This window comes from Hipposideros armiger, unplaced genomic scaffold (genome assembly GCF_001890085.2).
Source record: "Hipposideros armiger isolate ML-2016 unplaced genomic scaffold, ASM189008v1 scaffold_140, whole genome shotgun sequence".
NCBI lineage: Eukaryota > Metazoa > Chordata > Mammalia > Chiroptera > Hipposideridae > Hipposideros > Hipposideros armiger.
This window is the reverse complement of record NW_017731490.1, coordinates 2,825,923-2,837,820: the sequence shown is the minus strand read 5'-3', so window position 1 is coordinate 2,837,820 and position 11,898 is coordinate 2,825,923. Positions and strand designations below refer to the sequence as shown.

The 11,898-nt window shown below is 40.6% G+C and overlaps 1 protein-coding gene across 1 annotated transcript in view; it reads left to right on the top strand.

Moving 5' to 3' along the window:
* The first annotated feature begins 2,952 nt into the window (after positions 1-2,952).
* VWA8 (von Willebrand factor A domain containing 8) overlaps positions 2,953-11,898 on the top strand; it is a 315,962-nt gene continuing 307,016 nt past the window's right edge. The window contains 1 exon segment of the mRNA XM_019650364.1: positions 2,953-3,182. Within this exon segment, the coding sequence (XP_019505909.1) occupies positions 3,041-3,182 (142 nt within the window). The 5' untranslated portion in view covers positions 2,953-3,040.

The window sequence follows — 11,898 nt, the reverse complement described above, 5'->3', positions numbered from 1 at the left end:
AATACAGCATAGGGAATATAGTCAATAATATTGTAACAAGTATATACGAAGTCAGAGGGGAAGTAGATTGGGAGGCAGGTTATCACTTTGTGAGAGGTGTAAATGTCTAACTATTACATTGCTTTGTACACCTGACACTAATAATAAAACAAAAATACATGACTAGTGACTTTAGTGAGAATTTGGGAGAAGTTACGCAGAGTTGTGATAGGTATCTCATAAAACCAAACACCTCTGATTCATCTTTTACACATTGCTCAGGTCTATTCTCTCCCATTCAGCCTCACTGTCACCAACAGGGATTCACAGCTTTGAGCAGAGACTATTTTTACCGTCACGTAGCTAGAGGCTACTGCTTCCTGTCTGTCTTACTCAGTTCATAGTTCACATCACTGCCTAAAAAATGATCAGAATATCTGGTGCCCAGCCAACTGGCCTGTAAGATAAAGTGCAACTTCTTCACCCGGCCATTCAAGATTCTTCACTTTTCTTTTCCTCTGACAATGCCTTCTCCAGTTCTCCAAAGATTATGCCTCTCTCACCTTGTCTCACTATCCCTACAAACTAACCATGCTTGTCACAACTCCAAGCTTCTACTCATGCTCTATATCCCTCTTCTTTGTTTATCCAAATCCAAGTTAGAATTCAAAGTAAAACTCTGGTCATACCTTTTCTCTGGCTCAATTTTCTCCTTCACACTGCAGATGTGTCAGCTTAAAAAAATCTTCACCATTTTCCCATTTCCTGGAGGCAAATGTAGAAACTCTTACCCCTTGCAAACATGATCCCATTTCTCTTTCCAGTCTTATCTCTATGAACTACTTTATGTACTTGGCCTCCAGGCACAGTGACTCCCTCTCTGATTCTCAGTTTCCACACGGATTTTCAGCTCTGTGTCTTTGCCTATACTCTTCCCTCTGCCAGATGCGACTTGCCCTTTTCTCAACCTGATAAACTCTTGTATATCCTTCAAGAATTATTTCAGGGGGTGACCGGTTAGCTCAGTTTAGAGAATGGTGCTGATAACACCAAAGTTGCTGGTTCGATCCCCGCATGGGCCACTGTGAGCTGCGCCCTCCCTAAAAGAGTCAACTATGCCATTGTAGCATGAAATCAACGTGTAACCAATGACCATGGCTGTTCCCCAATAAAAATAAATAAATAAATAAAAATAAAATAAAAAATTTAAAAAAAAAGAATTATTTCAAATACTACCTTTTCTGTGAAAACTCACTGACCTCTCCCAGGTGACGGGCTCCACCTCAGAGTACTTTGAATCTAAATAATATCTTAAACAAATGTCTCTTTGTATTGTAATTCTTTATTTGTATGTTTGGGTTTTTTTTATAGTTAATGTGAAGCCCTTGCTACAGAGTACTTAGCAGGGTACTGTTTATACAAGAGTTGCTCAATAAATGTTCTTGAATGACTGCATGCTCCAACCTGTACTGGTCTCCCCATTGTCTTAACTCCAAGAGCGCTTACATAAGTCATTTTGTTAAATTACCTTAGATTGTTCTTCCACTGTTTTCAAGTATGGACTGGGTTCCAGTGAGGTTAAATGGAGATGCCCCATCAAGGTACTTAACTCCTCCATTCTCAGTTTATTCGTCTGTGAAATGAGGGATAATAATAACAACTCAATCAAAGTGCTGCTGTGTGAAATGAGATAATGCATTAAAGTGATTGGCACAATGCCTGGATCATAGTATGTACTCCATGTGGGTAAGAATGTCCTAGTGCGTTACATCTTACATTCATGTCATTTTCCCCTTAGCAGTCTCATAGGGCTGTGAAGAGTATAAGAGAACATAGCTATAAAACCATGTTGCAGTGCACGATACAAGTGTTTACCCAGCTAGGTAGAAGCCTGTTTTGGCCTTCAGCCCTTGAGTCTAAGTCCTAAGAAAGATGCACAAAGCCTCCCCCCAGCTCAGCTTCTTTCTTTTACAGCTTCCTGTCACTTTCTTCTTAGCACCTATCACAAGGTTCTTCACCTAGTAGGTGCTCAATAAAGATTTAAAGATAGTGACAACTCGAGAATTAGCAAGTCCTTTAGCTGAAAGTGAAGCCTTCTGCCTTATTTTTGCTTGACGTTTTTTTGTATAATTTGATTTTAGCATTTTGCCTCGGTCAATTAACTCCTGACATTTCGGAGATGCAGTATAATTATATTAGGCTTAGTTTGCTTTGTGGTAGGACCATTCTGCGCCTGGCATTTATGAAGGGGGGGGCGGCTGCCTTAGCCACTGTACTACTCTTTTGTCTTACTAAATGCATAAATTATGGTTATATAACTCTTGCACTGCAGAATGACTGAAAAAAAATGCTTAATGCGGGTTCTGACATTTTGGCAATTTCTATACATAACTAAGATATGAGCTTCCCATTCAGAATTTAGGGAAAACGCTAGAACAACAACAAAAAGATAAAGCTTAAGGTTTTCAACTACTGTATGGAAACACGGGTGTGGATGCAATGAATCAAGATAGGTGACAGTTCCCCAAAACGAATGAACACATCCTCAGTTTCTGGGAAGGACCTGCAGCAGCGTCGAGGGGAAGCGCACTATAGTAAGACTGGGCTATTTACCAAGAAGCGAAGGCTTAGTACAAACATCTGAGGAGTCCCACCATCAAAGGCTCCTGACACCCTGCAGCACTTCCCGGGCGCCTGCGAGCTCACAGGACTGCAGGGGAACGGCTGGAGGCCCGCCTGGGGAGCGCAGGTGAACAGCCGCAGGTGAGGGCGAGGAGGGTGAGGGGCGCGCCGGGGCCGGAGGCGCTTAGCTCTGCGGCAGGAGCCCCAGGGTGGCCGGCCCGGCCCAGCCCAGCCCAGCCCAGCCCTGCCGGGCCGGCTCCCTCGCTCCCCCCGCCCCCTTTAGCCGGGGCGGCCCGAGCCTGCGGAGCCGACGGCGCCGAGGGAAGGAGTTTCCGGCGGACTCGGGGCGGCGCAGCTTCCTGTCCTCCTCGCCGCGCCGCCCCACGCTGCCCGCCCGGGACGCGGCTCGCCCCGGACCCCCTCCCCGCCCCCCGGCTCCATGCAGTCCCGGCTTCTGCTCCTCGGGACGCCCGGCGGCCCCGGCGGCCCGGCCGCGCGGCGCGTGCGGCTGCTCCTGCGGCAGGTGGTGCGGGGCCGGCCGGAGGTCAGACTGGTGCACGCCGGGGCGGGGGCCGAGACAGGTAACGCCGGGACGCCCCTGCGCGCCGCCGCCTCGCTGCGCGGGGAGCCGAGAGCGGGAGCATCGCGGTGCCCCGCGGGCCACGCGCCTGCGCTCTCGGGCCCCCAGGGGGCTGGACGGAGGCGGCTGAGGACGCGGAATAGCGCTGTCTCCTTCCCCCCGTGCTGCTTTCACCCCCCGATTCTGACTCGACTGTTCTGCACGCAGAGGCGGCCGTCCTCGGAGGCGGTGGGAAGCCACACTTGACCTTGCTCCGAGTCCCCGGGGGCGGCTGGGAACTGCAGCGTTCCTGCCAAAGGACGCGCCGTGCACGGCGCTGTGTGCCCACGAGCCTCTCCAAGCTCTACGGCTTTCCTTTCCCACGGGTTCCCCTTTTCTCTGACAGCTGAAAAAAACGACAACTTCATTTTGTGACAAACACCCTGACTCTACAGTTGAGGTAGTGGAGACTCAAGGGCCAGCCGCTCGCTGCAGATGACACAGCTAAAAACATGACCCCTGGCGGACGGGGTCACGTGCTCTGAGGTCTCCGCTCCCGCAGCTTTTGGCTCCACCTGCACCGGCTTTAGGAGTCTCCTGGGTGTTGGGGTCAGAGCCGCTGGGCGGTTAAGGGACGGGGTGGATGTGGCTCCCGCAACTATTGAGACTTCTAGGGTTATTTGTTTATTCCTTTGTTGCTTATTCTTCGTGTTTGTCTTCGTTTGTTGCTCCTTTGTTCTCGAAGTCAGAGGTGTAGGGTAGAAGCGGAGCATCATCTGTAGCTTGGGTTTTGGAGTTGGGTAGTCTGGGTTGGAGCGCCTCTCTGCACGGTCTAGATCTGGAGGTTTGAGGGTAGGTTACTCGGTGCTGTGTCCCGGTTTTCTTAATTGCAAAATGAGGCTAAGGAGCGTATATCTGATAGGGTGGTTGTGAGGTTGTAATCAGTTAATACAATCCCTGGCACATATTACTGTTCAGTAAAAGTCAGCTTCTTTATCATTCTTAGTATATATATTTTCAGCTGTGTGAGAGTTAGTCTGTTTCCTTGGCTTTAGAAGAAATGAAACCCCTTCCTTTTCGGTGGAGAACTATTAGAACTATCGGGGTAGGCAGATGGAACAGTTAATTCATGCAGACTTTTTAGAAAAGAAAAATTGTTCTTTGTACATGAATTGATACATGTTGATTATAAACACATCCATATGGGTATGAAATTTTAAAGCCTGTGTTTCATAGGTATTGTCAATTCTTTGTATTTCTTTACGTCATAGTAGTAGTGTGTTGGTTTTAGGGTCAAAGAAGTTATCAGGAAGTTAGCTACTGCAAAGAGTTTTCAATAAAAAATATTGTGTTTTCACAGATGGAGCCCAACGAGTTGGTTCAGTATAGGACTCTGATGTTAAATAGGTTCAGAGAGACCACAGATCAGGGTCAGATGATAAACCTGTAAACATAACTTTATAAATCCACCATGACTTATTTAGTGCTGTCCTTTCACGCCTTTATTATCACAGGAATTCACTGTTTCATCTTTATGACTTTTGTGGATGAGATAAATTTGTTAATAGAAATATTTAAAAATCCTTTTTTGTACAAGACATCTGTGTTTAATGTAGAAAAGCAAAATATACAGACAAATCCCCTAAAACATAATCCTCACACACAAATTTATAATTGTTAACTTTTTGGTGTTAATCCTATCAGATTTTATTTTGTATATATATATTATTTATACAAACATTTCTTTTTAAAAAAATGGGGATCCTGTGTGTTTTTTAACTTATTCGCACTTAGCCATTATTGTGAGCATATTAACATAGTGATAAATATTGCTAAATGTGATTGTTTTAAGTAAGTATTACGTTCATATATTTACCTGTGTAATATTTGTTTTACCAGTTTCCCTCTCTTGGATAATCAGATTTTCCATTTTGAATATATAAACAATGCAATAAATATCTGTCTCTAAGCGCTTTTGTGATTTGAAGATTAGATCCCTGGGCTAAAATGGAATTAATGACTTTGGAGGGCAAATAGAAAACTGTGGCTTCACCTGAGAAATATGGTGTAAAGGGAAGAACTATGCTATGGTTCAGTTTTAGCACTGTACTTACTAGGTATTAACTCTGGGGAAATTATTAACTACTTTGAACCTGCAGCAGGCTATTTTGACCCAGAGGTCATTGTGACCCTGTTGTATATTGAAGAGTTTAGCAGTAAAATCCCAGAACAATTAACCTAATAAATCATTGGGAAAACCTGTATTAGGAACATAGAGATCAACATGGAAATTGCTGATATATTTGGTTTTCTGTTTGACCTAAGTTTTGTATTACAAAAAAAAATGGTGACATTTAACCAGCGGTGACTCCCCTCCTGCAGGGAACATTGGGCACTATCTGAAGACATTTTTGGTTGTCATAACCAGGAGGAAGGGGGTGTTACTAGTATCTAGTGGGTAGAGGCCAGGAATGCTGTGAAACACTACAATGCACAGGACAGCCCACAACAAGGAATTATCCCAACCAAAATGTCAGTAATGCAGCAGTTGAAAAATCCTGAACTACAGCAGCTTCTATGTCAAAGTTACAAGTCATTGAATTGTGAGAGCATTTCATAGAGTAGAAGGTCCTAAAGTGTGTATATTCATTAACGTAATCTATAGTTTACAATTTGGAAGGAAATTAGAGCATTAAAAGCACAATTTAGATGGACTACCACAGATGTGCCTGAGATGCACAGTATATTGTCATGATCTTGACCAATCTCAAAGTATCTTTGAGATTGGTCAAGATCATGACAATATAACAGCTTTGAAATATCTGAGGAAAATATCTGGGTTTCTCAGGGGTTAGCTAAGAATTAAATAATAACTATTACTCATATACACTTTTTAAAGAATTTTTAGAAATTAACAATATAATATAAAGCTCTGACAATGCTATATACTGCAAAATTTGTTATTGATTAAACATTGATGAAAGAATAAAATCTTTTTGGTATTCAACCCATGTCGATGGCCACAAAGAAAACATAGAGTTGTAGATGTCATTGGTAAAATGCTATATGGACAAAAAAGTTATCGATAAATCTTTAAATAATCTTTAAATAAAACAAAAAGATTGTATGTACTCAGTAAAAATCGATAAAGGAATCCTTTGGCTTAATTTTTTTCTGAATGCTAATTGATGAAAATTTATGAATGTAATATTATTCTGTTTAAAATGTTGGTTTTCAGAATATCCTCAGGGACAAAATGTACCATATTCCGCTTTGAGCTTGTATCTTTGTACAATAGGGATTGTTACACTTGCTCTGCCTGCCTTTACCTTACGAAAATTGTATTAGTTAGCACTCATTTGGCTTTAAGTGACAGAAATGTGCACAGAAAAACATGTTGATTCACAGAGGTGGGCGATCCAATGTCTTCAGGTTGGCTAGATGCAGGATGCTCAAACCTTTAGGGGTCGGGCTGTCTCCGCCTTTCCGCGTGGTCTGCCCACTTGCCACTCTCCATTGATTGGATCTCCTTTCTGTTCTGTTGGTTTCAATGTCTGGCATGCTTTTTTCAAGTGGCAGCAGTAATAACCTTACGGACAGCCCCAGACTTTCATTGTCCTTAGAATTCAGTGTCAAGAAGAGAGAACATCTTTTGCTGTGAGCTCTTGACAAAAATCCTGGAGAGAACTCTTTATCAGCCAAGATCACGTGCCCATCTCTAAAACATTGTGGCCGGAGGGTGGGGTGTTCTGGTGAGGCTTGTACAGAATGCTTATGTCTGGGCTTCAGTGCAGGGGTAAAGGTTAGGATGGGTAGTATGAACTCTGCAAATGGGATGGGTTCTCCACTGGAGGGAGGGATTCTATTAACCAAAGAAAAGGGGGAAGAATATTGGACATAATGTCTAAAGTGGTTTGTAAAAGATTGTTACATAGAAGATACTATTAATTATTATCTTGTGTATAGAAATTATTTTTCCATAAATCTTTGGAAAATCTCCTTAAGTTAGAATCATTACAAGTGATAAAATCAAGCCTTGTTGCTTTAGATGTGGCCTTAAATTTAATTTCATTTGGAAGGCTTTTTTCTTTTGGATTCTTTTCAGGGTTCTTAATTTTCAAATATATGTTCTCCATGCCTGAATAAAGTATGTAACTTAATTTATTCGTAGTAGTATTTATGTGACAGTTTGTATACTCAGGGATTCAGGTTAATCTGTTATGTGTGGTTGCTTTTTTGCGTTATTTGTAATAAATGCAATTAAATGTTAAGCATATTCTATAACAATTTGTACTTTTAAAAATTAATAATTTGTACTTTTTAATTGTATTCTAGTTATTCTAATACTTTCCATTTGAATATCTTATATTATTAACTAAAGTCTTTTTTGAAAATGATTGCACTTAACCAGAATAGTTTATTTGAAGAAAGGCATACATTAGTTTCTTCTGCCTAAGTTATGTTCTGTTGTTATAAGTATCCTCATTCCCCTTTAGATTAATACTTATTTAAATGAATTAATAGTTCATTTAAACAAATTCTTTACAAATGGCTTGACTTCTGAGCATATTGAAAGATGGGCTGTGCTCAAAGATTGTAGAAAATCATGAACCAGAGCTTAAAATAATAATTAAGAAAACAAAATTTAATTTAAAACTATAATCATTTATTTTTTTATTCATTTATGAAACATTTATTGAATACCTGTTTGGTTCGAGGTACTGTTTTTGGCACAAAGGTGCTTAAACTGTAGGCCCTGCCCATAAAATGCTATGATCTTACAGACTGAGCAGTGATCTAAAAACATTTTTCTCACTTATCTACTAAAAGGATTTTGCAAATATGTATCCCTTTGAACATTTTTAGATTGCTATCTAGAAGTGTTCCTGATAAGAATAAATGGTTGCAGAGGATGACTGTTCCCAGTGTATTGTAAATATTGACATATAAAACAAGAATTGTTACAGTCCTCTTTATATAGCTTTTAAATGGAATCAGAATATCTTAGTAGTAATTTATTAGCTAGGACCTCTATTCTGAAAATAGATGAAAAGCTCTTTTTTAACTGTTGGAAAATTTACATTGTTGCTTTATCTTCTTGAATTTGTATTTCAATTATACTTCTCATAATTATATCTTAATATATTTTTATTCCTGAAAGTTTTATTTTTATCATACGTTTCTGCAACAAAAATGTCTAAATGTTAAAATGTCTCTCATTACAATTATTAGAACACATTGTTTCCAATCTTCATAAAGACTAAAATTTTGTGGAAAAAATACCTGTTAACGACATGAGTGGCCTTTTTCCCCAGTTGAATATTTCCCCCAGTTGTATAATTAATATTCCCTAATTGAATATTAATGATTGTGAAAATGTAAAAGATTTTGATATAGTAATATCACTCAATTCTTTGCACACTTTCTAAGTTACAAGACACTAATATGTTGATTTATTATTAAAAATGATACATCATATAATGATCTATCAACTGACAACTTTATTACAATCTTTTTACATTTTTGTAGGTAACAAAGAATCAGAAACCACTTGACTTGCCAGTAGTCACTGAATCACTCCCGTCTCATTTTCTGGAAGGTTCACTAAAGGGTTTAGCAAAATTAACCAAATGGCTGTGGTTACTTTCTCACTTAGAGGCTGGTTTTCAACCTAATGTACTCAGAAATTGTTGATAAAAGTAAAACCTTTATCATTTAGCATACCTTTGCCAATATCATATTTTTTTGAGAAAATGCTTTTACCGTATCACAGTTTAAATACTTTTTTGTCCAATTCTTAAAGTTTTCGTAATTAACAAAGGTAGTCTGTACTGTCAACCCAGTCAGCCAAATTCGACTTTCTGAAAGGAAATATATTTTTATCTTTCAATGCAAATGAATGTATTAATATATATTTTAAGGAATGTTGTAAACACCAGTGAAAAATAAATTATGGGACACCTTTTGTAGGCTAAACAACTAAATATAGTAAAGCTAAGAATAAAGGAATCTAGTGCTTACGTATTTAAATTATCTATTTCATAATATAGGATAACAGTTTTGTTCTTTAATGTAATTTATAATAAAATAATATAATATCAGTTAAAATANGGCCCCAGTAACATAATTCTTTAAGTTACTACACTTAGCTAGAGAAAAATTAGCAAAATGTAACACCTTATATGCCATAGGTTCATAATAAGTGAAAAAGAATCACTCATTTTTTTTACTTCTGGGTCTTTATTAAGAATGTAGCTAACTTTTTATAACAAACTTCAGAAATGAAGAATAATATCCATTCTTGATAGACAATAGGAAAACTTGTATGTAGTCTGAGTTCTAACAACTGCTTGGGGGTGAAATTATGTTTGAAATTGTGTTTGTACCACTTTCTAGATGTGTGAATTTCATTTTCTTTCTTTCTGTTTTAGAGGAGTTATTTTGTGTAGTCATTTAACTGTTCTGAGTCTCCTTGACTCTAGGGGATGATCATATCAACCTCCTGCGTGTCTAGATTGTCGGGACTAGATCAAAGGGCATATGTGATACGTGATATGTGTGGGAGAGTGCCTGGCACACACTGCTCAATAACTACGAGTCCACCACACAACCATGTCCCCCGTCTCCTGATTCTGTTCCTTTTCATTTTCCTTTATTCTATGCCTGTGACACTGTTGAGTATGGGGATTATTGTGGGCTGCCCTGATTCTGCTTAAGAGTTACACTAAAAACATTTCTTCTTCATTCAGTCTTAACTCTTAAAAGACAACTCAAATATGCGTATAGTGCATCTAGATTTGATTTTGAATTTGCCCTCCGGTTGTCTGCAGACTCTCCAAATAAGCTTCGGTTTCCTTTCAAAGATCAAACTTAATGTATTTGTAGTGTGGGAAGAATGTTAGTTTTTTTCGATCTTAGCCGTGAAGCACAGTCATTGCCTGACAGCTCAACAGAGGATAGCACTATCCATCCCTTTTTTTAAAAACTAAGATCCAGGGCCGGCCGAGTGGCGCGATGGTTGAGAACTCGCTTGGGATGCCTGAGGGCCCCGGTTCGGATCCCACATNTTAATTCATCAGTTTCTTTCGACCTCATGATTTGTATTTAGTGAAACAAATACAAATTGGATTTGTATTTAGTGAAACAGCTAATTAGTTCAGCAGTTACTATATAACATTTTCATAATAAGCGTTAGAAAATAGCATAAGATGAGGAATGACTATAATTGGAAGAAAATAGCATAAGATGAGGAATGACTATAATTGGAATGGATATTTCATGATATTTGAGAATAACTTTTTAACCATCATATTGAAAGGTAGACATCTGATCAGAAAGGAACATTTAAAAGTTTTCTGTGGTTTTTATCCAATGTATTGTGAAAAAATTGGTGGTTCTGAAAACTCTCAGTTACATTAAAATGGATGAGCATCAGCAGTGTGTACTGCTTCAGATGTTTGAGGTACCTTCACACCCCCTCACCCCCCACCCCCGTGAATAACATGTTCTCAAGATAAGAATTGAGAAAAGCTGAAAAAATAGCTTGCCTTTAAGTATGTGCATAGTCAGTTTCTAAAGCTTTCTTTACTTTGCTGTCTGAGTTCTCCCATCTTGGTTTATGTGACAATACAGGCGTACCTTGGGGATACTGTGGGTTCGGTTCCAGACAACCACATTTAAGTGGGTATTGCAATGAGGTGAGTTGTAATCTTTTTGCTGGTGGAGGGTCTTGCCTTCAATTTGTGAAAAATGCAACATCTGTGAAGCACAATAAAATAAGTCTGCCTGACAGAGTCTCACTTCCCACCCTGCAGCGTACCTTATCTGACACACAGGCCAACACAGGCCAAAATACTCTACTCAGCTCTAACACTGCTCTTGACTTTTAGTAGAAATATATAAGACATGGAAAGACAATTCCTAGACAGCTTCATGTTGATTTGAGTAATTTCTAAAGGCGCTTCTCCTAAACCATAAGCTAACACGCCCTGGTGGTCCCTGGTGCAATGCACCACACCCCGTAGGAAAGTCAGTGGGCGAAGGTCTGCGAGGGCCGTGGGAATGGGGAACCTGCAGGACCGGCTCTCAGGTCACCGCTCGGGAGGAGCACGTGAGAGGGAGGGTCAGAAAACCGACCCCTGTAAGACTGCCATGCTCTGTACCCCGAGGATGTGTTTGTGTACCCTAATTTAGGCGCCATTATTGTGGAGGAGACATAACCAATAGCTGTAATGCAACATGAGAAATGCTATTATAGTAGCAGGAACCGGATACTGAGCTAGCAGAAAGTTGGGAATGCAGTGACCAGCTGTGGAGGGAGGTGGAGATTGTGCAAAAGGAAATGGTAGGGACGGTTCAATGGGGAGGTGAAGATGAGTGTGGCGGGCAAGTGGGGTGAGAGGCTTTGGCCGAGAAGACAGTCGCTGAGGTAGAGCTGGCTGGCGATGGCTGGATGATGCAGAACAGAGCACAGAGTTCGGTTTTACTCATGTATCTCTGGAATACCTAAAGCGTCCAGCGAGCCACTGACAGGTATGAAACAGGAGAGAGAGCTGAGCCAAAGGAGACATTTAACACGTTAGCGACAGGTCAGCGTTGGGCCATTGGTATGGATTAGACGACTCAGGAAACGAGCGTGGTGACAGGATGGCCACGGGCTGCGCAGCCGAGGCCCGAGGGCAAGTGCCCGGCCCTGTGGGTGTCATTCCCCTCTGCCTGCAGCAGGCGTGGCTGCCCGA